General features: G+C 50.2%; 1 protein-coding gene across 2 annotated transcripts in view; it reads right to left on the reverse strand.

Annotated features, from left to right (window-relative positions):
* Window positions 1-4,021: 4,021 nt before the first annotated feature.
* Window positions 4,022-13,548, reverse strand: part of CABLES1 (Cdk5 and Abl enzyme substrate 1) — a 127,393-nt gene continuing 117,866 nt past the window's right edge. For both annotated transcript variants that reach the window (XM_077135802.1, XM_077135803.1), the window contains 3 exons: window positions 7,691-7,797; window positions 5,848-6,055; window positions 4,022-4,256 (listed from right to left, as the gene is read on the reverse strand). In XM_077135802.1, the coding sequence (XP_076991917.1) occupies window positions 4,116-4,256; window positions 5,848-6,055; window positions 7,691-7,797 (456 nt within the window). In that variant the 3' untranslated portion in view covers window positions 4,022-4,115. The remainder of the gene's footprint in view (window positions 4,257-5,847; window positions 6,056-7,690; window positions 7,798-13,548) is intronic.

Consider the following 13,548-nt stretch of genomic DNA (forward strand, 5'->3'; position numbering starts at 1 on the left):
GTGCCGGGGGCCTGGTATGAGCATACGCAGAGCTCAGGGCGGGGCAAGACTGCTTGTGTGGCCTGGGAGTGGGTGTGGTGGTCCGGATACACAGGTCGGCGCTTGCCCAGAGCTGAGGGGGTGTAGTGTGGGTGGGCGTGTGTTCGTGCCAGGGTCTGCTGATATGCAGAGCTGGGGGTGAGGGCGGGGGGTTGCGCTACTGTATGGGCTGGGCATGGGTGTGTTCCAGGTATGAAGGTGAGCGCCTGCAGCTTGGGTGCACAGGGGACAGGGATGGGGAGGTGCAGGTGGAGGGGCTGGGCACGGGTACTCAGGTCCCGGGAGGAGGGGTGGGTCAGGCTGGGACAGACTTGCACGCATGCACAGGGAGAGGATGCGCGGGTAGGGGGTCAGGGCCTGGGTGCTTGAAGTGTCGTGGGGGGCCAGGTGATGGGGTTCAGGTGCGTGGGGTGGGGGCAAGCAAGGGTTTTCAAGGAACCCTGCTTGGCTTACTTCCTAGTTGCCTCACAGTGCGGTGCAGGAGACCCTCCCAGGTCACTTCCACCCTGGAATTGCTTTCCTGGTCATTTTTCTGTCCCTTCTCTAGCTATTCCTTGGAGCAGGGGTGAACTCAGCCTATTCTATTCTGCCCTCTTCCCTGAACTCCAGTGATACAGTATTTTAAAATTTATGTACCTTGTTTTCTTAGACATACTGCTATTGCATACTTAACAGACTACAGTATAGTGTAAACATAACTTTTAAATGCACTGGGAAACCAAAAAAATCCGTGACTCACTTTATCGTCATGGTCTGGAAGTGAGCCCGCAATATCCCTAGGTAGGTCCTTACCTATCGCTGGCCGTTTTTCCTCCTTTTCACAATTCTGCCCTGAAGTTGTACTAATGGAAGCCACGTTTTGTTGTTTAAGTTAGTGTCAATGCCATATGGCTCTAGATTTATACTCTTTGTGTTTACAACTTGGTCAGAGCTGCCTCTGGGAAATATGAGCCCTTAGGGTTCTCCCTGCTTTTTAAAAACCCCTCACTTTGAAGGACTTCCACGGACCAACAAATAATTCCCAGGTAGCAAATGACCAGGTTCAGAGTTACTTTGTTCTCCAGCCCCTAACCCCTCTCATTTGCAAATTGCAAGGGAGGGAAGGACTGTTTCAGGTTGTAACCAAGTTATCTGAGGTGCCCTGGGCGAGCTAAGGGCCCTGCAGTTCTGGATCGGAAATGTCTGAGAGCAAGATAAAGAATTCAGCAGCAGAAACATTGAACAGTTTTATTTGCTGTTGGGGAACAGAGGGGCAGGAAGTAACCAGAAGGGAAACCACTTCAAACCTCCCCTGCTCCCCCATCAGTAAGGGAGGGACTTGGTACAGAGTGATTTGTGGAGTTAAGTAACAGCCTACACTGAGTCTGCTGGATGGGAGGGGAATTTTTCATCACAAGAGTTGAGGAAGACAAACAGCATTTGCATTTGGTATGGATTTCCTGTTTTTATCTATGGTTTTATTGGGCTGGAAAAGATAAAGTTGTGACTTCTATCTACCTGCATGTCACTGGGCTGGCCAGGGCTCAGCCCACGAGGGCAGTACACTGGGCGGTGGAGGTGGATCACAGCCTGGCCCAGGTGGGGGCTCCCAAGGGGCACCCTGAGAGGAACAGGATTTGGAAGAGCCAGACCTACCACCTGGGGTGGAGGGCCAAGGGGTTGAGCCTGAGAATCTTCTAGAGCCAGTCTGAGTGTATTCACTGATTCCTTGACTCCTTGCCATCAGGCTCCTGAAAGCCCCAGGCTGGAGAAATTGTCTGAAATGGGAAGCTCGGGACATGACTTACGCCCATCACCCTCCACATCCCCCACCCTCCTTCTCCTCCAGCTATCAGAAAGCACCTGCTATAGACAAGCAAAAGGAACCCTCTTAAAATGCTTTCATTCTTAGCTCCCCTCCCTCCATCTCATAAACTCCCCATTCAACAAATTCCCAGATCAAAATATATTTTTAAATTGTCTTTAAAAATATTAAAAAAAAGCTTCCTGAGTCCATCCCATAAATGCTAAAAACCAAATACTCACTTCCAAATCCAAGAACATTGGCCTGATTTTTAAGACACAGGTTTCCCTCCCTATGCCAGGGCTGGTAGCCTCTAGTAACATCAGACATCCTCTGAGCTTGGCAGGAGACTCAAGGCAAATGGACAGTGGACAGCTCTACAGGCAATTTCTGCAGGCCAGAGGCCAGGCTGTTCAGTCTCCACCTGCCAGGCACTCACCAGGGTGCTGAGTGGGCTGAGCAGCCAAGGGGGCTCAGCTGAGAAATGCAAAGTGACAGAGAAGGTCCACTCTGTCTATCTGAGCCAGAAAACATTAGAGGGAGGTCAGGGCATTTTGTGGTTCGGGACAATGGAGATTCTTTAAGCACTTTATCCTTCCCAATTTGCCTTTTGACCAGTTGGTGCTCCTTAAATACTAGTTGATTTAGCTTTAGGTCTAAGAGCTCAAGTTGATTACATCCCTCCAACCAAAAGCACAACTGATTCTGGCTAAGGAAATGTGTTAACAAAATACTGAGGGCTAAACTCAGTTAAATCTAAGACTGAAGAAGCCAAGTATTCTGTTTTTTTTTTTTTATTTCTCTCACCACCTGCTGCTTGAATTTCTTCATCTGATGATCAGATTCTTTCAAGCTCTGCAAACCAAAGCTGTCTACACTGGGTTTCCATCCCCCTTTCTCTAGGGTGATGTGAAAAGCTCTGAATCTGGGACCTAACTTGAATGTGTGTTAAATCTGAAGCAGGGTGTGCGGTGGCAGATGCATTAGCAACGCAGGCAGGCCAGGGGGGCTGCTGGTGAGATATATGCATATACACACACATACGCACACACATGTACATACAAAACCATAAAACATTTTAATTATCTTTTTATACAGCCCCAGAAGGCTTCTTCCAGCAGGTATGCCTCCCCTGCCCCCTCTCTCATGGTGCCAGGAGGCGGTGGTACTGTGAAATGTCCCACAGTGTCAGTACAAGTCACGCCTACCGCTGGAACCAACTGATTAAAACTTCTGCACGAGGAGCCCTGGACACGTGGCAACCAAAGTAAGAGCCACTACTTCCTCAGTCAACTCAGAGTCAGCTTAAAACCCAGTTGGTCTCCAGCTGTGGACCATCAATCATATGTCTTATCCCCACTCTTGATTTTTATAAAACCTTTTTTTTTGTTTACACATATAGCACAATAAATGTGCTTATTATGATCTCTAACATAGAGCACACTATATCCACTATGGAATGTACCCCAACCATCAGTGGGAAAAGTACAAAGGTTAATCTGTGCACACGGCGCAACGCTGGACAGCAGGAAGGTGACAGGGCGCGTCCCACATGGCGCCTCTGCCACGCGACTGCTTCCAGGACTGAACACCTGTTTTCTTTGTCCCGGTGGCTGTAGTAGCAGTAACAGAAACAGCATCATTTCCTAAGGATCAGAGGGTGTCAAACAATCTGGTACTGAGAGAGTAATGATCCTCCAGAAACTAGGTAGAAAGAATTGCTGAAGGTCAGCCGGGCTTGGGATCCCAGGGCTCAGCCTGCTCTAGAAATGGTGGGAATGGCTTTGGGAGGCTAGGACTGATGCAGTATCTCTCAGACTCACACACACACAGCTGCACACCCTAGGGGAAAAGGTTCTTCCAAAAGCTGATACAAAAATAAACTGGCCTTCTCTTTTGAGGCTGTAAGGGTATCTTTTGAAAGCTTTCCCCCAACTTTCTCCCCCTCTGCGTGTTCTGAGTTGGAACTGGCTGGAGGTCTTGGAGGAAGACAGGGATGGGGCAGCTGGGGACTCATGCCAGTGGAGTGCTGAAATGGATCTCCGCCTGCCCTCCTCTGGCTCCAGCATGCGTCTCTCTCCATCGCCTGCTGGGAATAAGAAGCAGCTCACAGTTCATCTCAGCTAATCAGACTGAAGACTCCCTGAAAAGTTTCCGGTACTGCTTCTACACAAAAACACATTGAGAAGGAAAACAAAGTTTGATGTTTGAGTTCTATTTTTGCATTTCCAGTAGTAGGTACTGCCCCTCAGAGCTCAGAGGCAGCGTCCCTGCCCCTCCTCCAGGGCCTGTGCTAGGAACTCTGGACTAGGCGTCTGTAGTGAGGCATGACCTCGTGCTCTGGCAAATGAAGAGCAAATTCCAAGGCCACCAACACGGGGAATTCAAAGGCAATCAGTTCTCTTCTGTTCAGCCGGAACTTCTCTTCCAGTTTCTGCAAGAGAATGAAAGAACACCAAAAAATCAAAATCCCGGGCTTTTTCCAAGTGTAACATCTCTACTCACTGGCTAGTGATTACGGAGAAACCTGTCTGGGTAAGACTTTGTGGAGGTAGAGAGGGAGGCCCAGGCCACATTTCCTGCCCTCAGCCCTGGGGGTAAAGGGATCAGACTTTCCTGGTCACATGATGCCACTGAATTCTCTCAGTAACCTTACAAGGTTGATGCTAAATTTATCTCCTTTTTCGGGGTTGCATGGTCCAGGAATCGAAGCCGGGTCTCCCACAGGGAAGGCGTGCATTCTACCAGTGAACCACCCATGCACCCTAAATTTATCTCCTCTGTAAAAAGGAGATAAACAGGCCCCCAGAGGCTAAGGAGCGTGTCCAAGGCCACATGGACAGTAAACTGCAGAGTGGAAGGACAAACCTAACTAGGGATCAGAATCCTACCTGGTTACAGTAAGACACCTACAACAATAGATGACCGTAAGGTAAATTCAGAATCAGGTGAGCTGATGATGTAGTTTGATCCATTTGTTTTACAGACAGGGAGCTGAGTCCTGGCAAGGTGTCCTTATTTCAGACGTCCTGTGGCTAGCACAGATCTGAACGGGGCTGAGAGCTGGGACGCTGGGCTCCTGCCCTGTGGCTGTACTGCCGACGCTGGCTCAGTCCATCCAGTGGTGGGAAACAGAACAGTCACGCTGCGGGTGGGTGAGGAGTGTTTGCCAGGGTACCGCCTGCTTTGGCTTAAACTCAGCGTTTAGCTTAATAAAAAACTCTAGCCAAAGAGCAGTTGGTGACTGCACCCAGGTTATAACTGGGCTGCCATCCTGCATTAGACCAGTTGCTCCTGTGAACAGCTTGTCAACCCATACTGTTAGAGTAGTATACATTCATTCTTCTAGCATCTACTGTGTGCCATACTCAACGAGGTTAGTATGTTTATTTAGAGATTCATTAGTTCAGCAAACATGTCTGTAAGTCCTATCTCAGCTCAGCTGTCAAATCCAATGGTCCTCTTTTTGTTCCTAAAAGTATCAGTTGGCCCAGCCAGATGTCTTGTGTGCCATTTCTTCTTAAAATCAGCAAAGCCCTGGCCTAAAGAATACTCTTAGGTGTGTGTATGGAACACCAGATTAGTGGCGTTTCTGCTTGTTTTCCTTTACCACTGAAGTTGGCTGGACAGACATATGGGGTGTTCATATCAGTCCAAGGAGATTGGTATTTCCTGGCTGTGCTGGGGGCTCTCCTTTAAAAGAACTGACACCCAATGAAACCCACACATTTCCCCAAAAAGGAGGCCACTGAGTCAGCAGGGCCGGGGTCCCTCTGCCCAGGGGTTCCCTTTGCAATTCCAGCATCACCTGCGGCCACAAGAATAACTTCACCCCTCACAGTGTCCAAAGAGGGCTGGGCTTGCCAGTCCTGCTCTGAGAGCCTGAAGGGGGCACCTGGGCTCACCTGCAGGCAGGATGATGTCATACCCTCTGTCCCCACCCAGGCTCAGAGAGGCCCCCAGGGCAGGGGCTGCTCTGGGTGAATTGTGTGTGCTCCCAGCCAGGGTCACGTGGGGCCGCTTACATCAATCAAATGCTTGACTTCGTGCTTTTTGAGGTCACTTCCAATTTTGGCTGCCAGCAGCACGCAGGCTCCGGCACACAGCTTCCGGTTCTGCTTGTTCAGCTTTCCCTTGAGGGCGAGCTTCTCAAAGTAGACAAAGGCCGTCGCCACAGTGGGCTCCTCGAAGCCACAGTCCTCCTGGGCCAGCTTCCGCATCTCGCGCTTCAGGCTAGAGAACGACAGGGAGGAGGGGATAAGTGTCGTTGGAGGCTGTGGGAAGGTGCCTAAAGACAGACTTTCTGTCTTGAAAGCATTTTCTGTTGTTCGTTCCTGAAATGGCAGAATGGAATGGGGTTAAAGCTTCAGGAGCAAAAAATGATGTGCTGTAGCGGGGGAACAGTAGCTGGGGCTTCCGATCCCATCTCCTTCGGTCTGAGGTCACCCCTGTTGACTTTATTCTCGCCCCAGACACAGCCATGCCGCGTGGCTGCCATCTCCACATCCAGGGCTGGTAACAGGGAAGTGCAGGCCAGGCAGAGACACGGCCAAGCCTGGGCTCTGAGAAACTGCCCCGATATGCAGAAGGGTTGTACTGGACATAGGCAGATGTCAGCGAGCCCCTGTGGAGACCAGCAGTAGAGCTGCCCAGAGCTGGACAGGGAAGCCCTGCGGGGAAGTTGGGTCACTGCAGAGAGCAAATTATAGGAACCAATTAGGTATCTGATCGAAGCCCTGCCAAATATCAGTTATGCTCACTATCCTGGTTTGAAAGGATGTATGGACCCTAGAAAAGCCATGTTTTAATCAAAATCCCATTTCATAAAGGTAGAATAATCCCTACTCAATGCTGTATGTTTGAAACTATAATCAGAGCATCTCCCTGGAGATGTGATTTAATCAAGAGTGGTTGTTAAACTGGATTAGGTGATGACATGTCTACACCCATTTGGGTGGCTCTTGATACGTTTCTGGAGTCCTATAAAAGAGGAAACATTTGGGAGAAGGAAGGAGAAACAGAGAGAGCAGAGCAGAACAACATAGCCACGAGAAGCAGAGTCCACCAGCCAGAGACCTTTGGAGATGAAGAAGGAAAATGCCTCCAGGGAGCTTCATGAAACAGGAAGCCAGGAGAAGAAGCTAGCAGATGACACCGTGCTCACCATGTGCCCTTCAGGTTGAGAGAGGAACCCTGACCGTGTTCATCATGTGCCTTACCAGATGAGAGAGAAACTGTTCACCATGTGCCCTTCCACTTGAGAGAGAAACCCTGTTCTCCATCAGCCTTCTTGAACCAAGGTATCTTTCCTGGATGCCTTAGATTGGACATTTCTATAGACTTGCTTTAATTGGGACATTTTCTCAGCCTTAGAACAGTAAACTAGCAAATTATTAAATCCCCCTTTTTAAAAGCCATTCTGTTTCTGGTATATTGTATTCCGGCAGCTATCAAACTAGAGCATTCACCAACTAGATAAGGGGGTTCTGTTAGAGGCCCTCCAGCCAGTGTGCTTGGAGAGCTGCTGAGCAAATGAACAAAGGAGGCCCCATTATTTCTGCATCTCTTTGGCCTGGAACATGCCAGAACCAAAGTAATGGGATATACACTTGCATAAATGTTGGCATATATTATACTGTCACACTGGTGTATTTCTAGCTCCCGTTAGAACACACACACACACACACACACACACTCACACTCACACTCTGCTGTTGTGGTACAAAGGTACCAGCACACAGGTGAGCTAGCTCTTCCCTGGCCGGAACAATGAAAAGACTGTACTGCAAAACATGAGCTGGGCGCCTTCTGAGAGAGAGGACTAGAGGACTGGGGGGAAAGCTCCAGTGGGCCTCGATCCTCACGTACCTCCTTATTTTGCTGAGCGTCAACTTAATGTGAGGAAACTTCTCCTTGAAGGTCTCATTCATGTCCTTCTTGAGGTCTGATGGCTTCACGTAGTCAATTACTGTGGTCTGAAACAGATCAGTGGACACCGGTCACTCCTTAAAATGTGGGTATTTATGTTTAAGTTTTGGCTAATTTACAACTTCCAAAGCCAAGCAGTGGGAAAACTCAGCCCTAAAAAGGGCTCCCCTGAATCCAGGAGCCTGAGGGGACAGTGGCACGTGTGGAGGGAAAGCAAATGGCGGCCACCAGCACGGGGAGGGCAGCCTTGAGGAAACCTGGCCTTGAGGCCGTCAGGGGCAGCCCAACCGAAAGGAGAATTGCTCCTTCAGTTCGTGAAAGTTCCTCACATCATGCAATGCTTTAGGAACGCTTATTTAATCTCCCCAACCCTCGTGCTCCCTGTTAGTAAAATGAAAACAATAACAACCTACATCTGGCAGTTTTGAGGATGGTATAGATAAGCTCACATAGCAAATGCTTAGTGTGTGTTAGCCTTATACCTTGAGTTTCCCTCCTCCCCTCTCCTCCTTTTGGAAAGTTGATCCATCCTTAAAGACTGGCTCCTTCAAGAGGGCTTTCTGGATATCCTTACTCTTTGCTTCTCTGTGCTCTGTGCTTTTTAACGCAGAATGAAATACGGGCCTCTGCTGGGTCCCACCTGGTTCCTGTCACTCCTAAGGGAACACTACTGAGGGTCCCCTCGAGGTGCTTAGAGCCCAGTTTGTAAACCCAAAGCATGTGCAAGCAACAGGCTAGCCCCTGCTTAGGGCTCCCAGGGCTTCTGCCCCTACAAAGGCAGGCAGCTTTTCGCTCGAGCCTGCTCATGTCATCACAAATCCAGTTTGTAATGTAAACATAAGAAAAAAACAAAACATAATGGAACATGGGTGGCTAGAAACTTGTCATGTTACTCAGGCGAAGCCACAGATGAACCACTTCAAGTTCTGAGGGACTCCCCACTCTGAACCTCCTTGCTCAGGCAGGGGCTCCACCCTCTGCGAAGACGCGTCCAAGGTGTCCTTGGCCGCCGTGGCAAATGACGGTGGCTTTCTCTGTACCCCTCCTTTGCTAAGACACTCGGTTTTTCATGTGATTTTAAACAGGCATGTGGAGTGCTGTTGGAGTCTGTTAATCGGCACGAGCAGGTGAACAGGCAGTGGGTACGTCTGTTTCTCTGCTGAGTGAAGGCAAACCCTAGCACCAGTAACTCAAGCCATTCTGTTCTCCGTGGCTGTAAGGCCACGTCCTGGTCTTCTGGCTCAACTGGAAAGGGTCTCCCTTAGCAGGTCAAGGAGGGGCTCATTTGGCAGCTGCCAGTGACATGCTTTGCTGGAGCAGGGAAGTAGCAACCCAGCTGTGAAGTGCCCAGCGCGTGGACATGTGCCCATGTCTACCCTGTGCAAGGCTGCTCTCATTGACGGGGAGGGGAGCGGGCGGCATGTGGGATTTTTATGGAGGCAGAGTGTACGCCTCCCTGTGGCAGTTCCCCAAGGGTGGTTTGTTCCCGTTTCTGAAAAGTGCTCTATTTCATCTCCAACAACTGTTTCCTCTGGGTTGAGTGAAGAGTTTTCACTTAGTGTGCTGGTTTGAAAGAAAGTGTGCCCCCTAAGAAAAGCCATGTTTTAATATAAGTCCCATTTCATAAGGTAGAATAATCTCTATTCAACACTGTATGTTTGAAACTGCGATTGGATCATCTCCCTGGTTGATGTGATTTAATCAAGAATGGTTGTTAAACTGGATTACGGGATGACATGTCTCCACCCATTTGAGTGGGTCTTGATTAGTTTCTGAAGTCCTATAAAAGAGGAAATATTTTGGAGAAGGAGAGATTCAGAGAGAGCAGAGAATGCTGCAGCACTACGAAGCAGAGTCCACAAGCCAGTGACCTTTGGAGATGAAGAAGGAAAATGCCTCTCGGGGAGCTTCATGAAACAGGAAGCCAGGAGAGAAAGTAGCAGATGACGCTGTTTGCCATGTGCCCTTCCAGCCAAGAGAGAAACCATGACTGTGTTCACCATGTGCCTTTCCAGAGGAGAGAGAAACCCTGAACTTCATCGGCCTTCTTGAACCAAGGTATCTTTCCCTAGATGCCTCTGATTGGACATTTCTTTAGACTTGTTTTAATTGGGACATTTTCTCGGCCTTAGAACTGTAAACTAGCAACTCATTAAATTCTCCCTTTTTAAAAGCCATTCCGTTTCTGATATATTGCATTCCAGCAGCTAGCAAACTAAAACACTTAGGAAACAGGCAGTGGAATGGGAACCAAATTGAACGTGTCTGCCTCTTGCTGAGGCCGTCTGCCACTTCTTCTGTTTCCTCAATATCCAGCCCCACACACTCCCCCCTCCACCTTGGCAGCCACCCTGAACTCCCAAGATGGTCCCTCCTGCTCAAAAGTCAGAGTTTGGAATGATTGAGCAAGTGCAAGCAAAAAGCTGCTTGCCTTTGTGGGGCAGCCCTGGGAGCCCTAAGGAAGGACTAGCCTGTTGCTTACAGTCATCTGGGTTTTCAAACTGGGCTCTAAGTGCCTACAGGGGGGTTTCTAGGGAAGGGGGGGCAGATGGAATAGGAGTAGGGGCTCCAGAGTTCCAACCCTGTAGTAGCCCAAGCAGTTCTGCTCTTAGCTATTATACATAGATGCAAGCAATATTTCTCTCCAAGAAATGTTTCTTCCACCACCCAAAACATTTGTAAAACATTCCAACCACCTCATTCTACCATGAGGACAGAGGCCCAGAAAGGTAGAATGGCTTCTGGGAGCTCAGCAGGGCCAGGCTGGAGTCCCGTGCCTGGCTAGCTGTCTCCAGCTGGCCACACACATGCCTTCCTGCCTTTCTTTTCTTGCTCAGACTGAACTGAGTGGTGGAGAGCTGTCTACTCAAAAGGCTCTCACGGAGAGACCCAGAACACGCCTGGCAGTTGGAGGTTCCGGGAGGTGGCTGGGCCTGGCCTCCAACCTCTGCTCCACCTCCCATCTGGAAAAAGTTGCTCAACATCCTCAGCCTCACCTGAGACTCAGAAAACCTGATGGGGCTACTTCAGAGGTATGTCTTGAAGATCAAAAACAAAGAACAGAATGTACCTAGAGGACACTGGAGAAGTTTATCGTAAGCACAGAAGTGGGAGATGGCAGCATGTCTGGGCTCTGCTCCAGTCCCGCTGAATCAGAGGCCCTGAGGGTGGGGCCTTGGATCTGCAGGGGGGAGACTCTCCCAGGTGCTCTTTGTGCTCGCAGAGGTCTGTGGACTTGCCAATCAGATTCTCTTGCTTGGTGAACACCCATTCGTGGTTCAGCTTATCACATGATTTCTGTAGGACCTTCCTGGTAAGCTCACATCGTTAGGCTGCTTTCCCTGTTGTCACTTCATTTTATACCACAGTTCGGATGCTGGGATGCCTCACTGGACTGCAAAGGCTGGGGAATAAACAGCCATGTTTCCTGGACTCCTTTGCTGCTAGGATCCAAATATAGTGTTGGTTCTTCCTATCAGATGCACTTGTGTAATAAGGCAGAGCAGAAGCAGAGGCTGTGTTCCTGCTGGCAAGGAGAGTTACAGTGGGATTCCCAGGATCCCGGTGAGAGTCAACGTAGGGGCATCCATTCTGCCAGTGCAGACCACAGCAAGTGCCAGCTTCCCAGCTCAGCAGGTGGCTCCTTGGCCAAAGAGGCATTGAAGAAGTGGCCCCTGGTGGCCTGGCTCTGCAGCACAGCTTTGGGAGCTACTCCTGAAACCTCCGCTTTGCCTGCCCCTTCTGCTTTCCCAGTGAGGCTACAAGCTCTTTTGTACCCGAACCACATCTGACGCAAACCCTGGACTTCTTGTATATAGCTTGTACTACTCTTATGGAACCTGAGTGCCAGGAGATGTGGGATGAAGAAAGAGCTCGATTCCCCGAAAAAACACAAATGACATCAGTCTACCAGAACACCCAGTTTTGCCCCTGGGCCTTTACATGCCATTGCCTGACCAATCCAATCCTGGCTTTGGAGTGATCCCCAGGGGTGTAACAGCTCAGCTCAGCCTGCGGCCTCTGAGGCGGGGCAAGGAGGGGCTTAGCCTACCCAGGCCTTGCAGGCCGTGGCCCTGCAGCCAGACACCCCCTACCTGTTCTCTTCTCTTGGGGGGGTATCTGGCTGCAGGGCCGTGGCTTCTCAGACAGGTCCTGGCACCAAGCAAGAGGCCTGTTGAAACCCTGACCTTCCCACTCATCTGTCTGGCCTTCTCCCAGCTGCACTTTATTTTTTCTAAATTAGATCTAATACATCTTGGGTCAAAATATCTGTAAACCTCCATCTTTGGCCCAGAGATGCTGTGCCTTGGGCCCCAAATCCCCCAATTCTCTCCTTGGCTAGGCAGCCATGGCTGTGTGTCGCCACCCTGGAAACCTCTCTGCACGTTCCCCACTCTCCTGACCACCAGTGGCTGGCAGCTGTGGCCTCCTTGTCCTCAAGAGGGACATGAGGAAGGGACGAACCACATCCAGAGTGTGGCGCTCTGCTGGGGAAACGGAAGAGGCTGTGTGAATGAGGATGCTGGAAGTGTTTCCACGGTGGAGGCTTAAATCTGTTTGGGAGTGGTGACAGTTGGTTTCAACTCAAGAAGGTAAGAAGATGGTGGTAAACTGTGACCGTCAGTCTCTGAGTCCTGTAGGCTGGCCAAAAGTACGCTCACTAGTGATGAAGGTGCCCCCTGGCCTTGCCGACCCCTGCCCCGGCTGTGCCTCCCGGCTGTAGGTCTTGGCTTTGGTCTTGGAGGAAGCCTTCCTAGTTCCTAGTCCCGAGTGAGTCTCCAGTTTCTGCTTCCTCCACCCTCCCCTGCTTGTTGAGAATTTCTCCATCTTGCTGTCATCTCTGCTTCCCTGCGCTGCAGCTTGGTGATGAAAGCAGGCTCTATAGCCAGATCTCCTGGGTTTGAGTCCTAGCTGTGCCGCACAGTAGCCGGGCGACCTCGTCCAAGTTGTTGAATCTCTCTGGGCCTCAGTTTCCTCAGGTGGCTGTTCCAGCAAACACATGATGACATGGTGTTGACAACCACGGGCACTAGCAGATCTCGGGGGGCTGCTCCATGCTCTACTCACATTCAGCTGTATTGAGCAGGTGACACCCAAAGCCACAATCAGGGCCATGCAATGCTGGCTGGACCCTGGGGCCCACTGCACCAGCCTGGCCCGACATGGCACATTCTGGGTACTGGATGAATCACCCTTTACACCGAGGGCTGCCTCCAGCTGATTCCATAGGAGATGCGTGCTCTCATGATCCTCTGAGCCCTGCTGAACTGGGGTATGGCCGCTGTCACTCCTCTGCTCCTCGTACAGGGAGCTATAGGAGAACCTATAGAGACTGGATCTCCCAAGACCACTGGCTTCTTTTCCAAGCCCAGTGGGGAGGGGTAAGCTGAGGAGGCAGGACCGCAAGACTGAGCTGCAGACGTGGCTTTGGAACAGATCCACAGTGTCTCATTCTCTTTGGCTTGAGAGAGAATAGATGAAAAGCTAGGCCAATGCTTTGTTCTCTCTCACCCAGTAGTCTAATGGATAGCTTATAAAAACTTGCCATGCCCAGGTTTTGTCAGTGCACATTGCTATAAATCAAAGTGCTAATTAAACAGGCTGTGGTTCCTTCCGATTTGAGACAGCCTAAAGTGACCACTGTTTTCAATGGTACCTTATTGTAGGTCACGGGGCAGGCGCCAGCCCCAAGGCACATGCATTTTTGCAGAGGTAGCAATTCTGTTCTTGGGGCAAGAGTTCACCTAAATGTACTTTCGTGCAGCTGTCTGGCTGCAGGGAAGCTGTATATACGCAGC

This window comes from Tamandua tetradactyla, chromosome 18, assembly GCF_023851605.1.
Source record: "Tamandua tetradactyla isolate mTamTet1 chromosome 18, mTamTet1.pri, whole genome shotgun sequence".
NCBI lineage: Eukaryota > Metazoa > Chordata > Mammalia > Pilosa > Myrmecophagidae > Tamandua > Tamandua tetradactyla.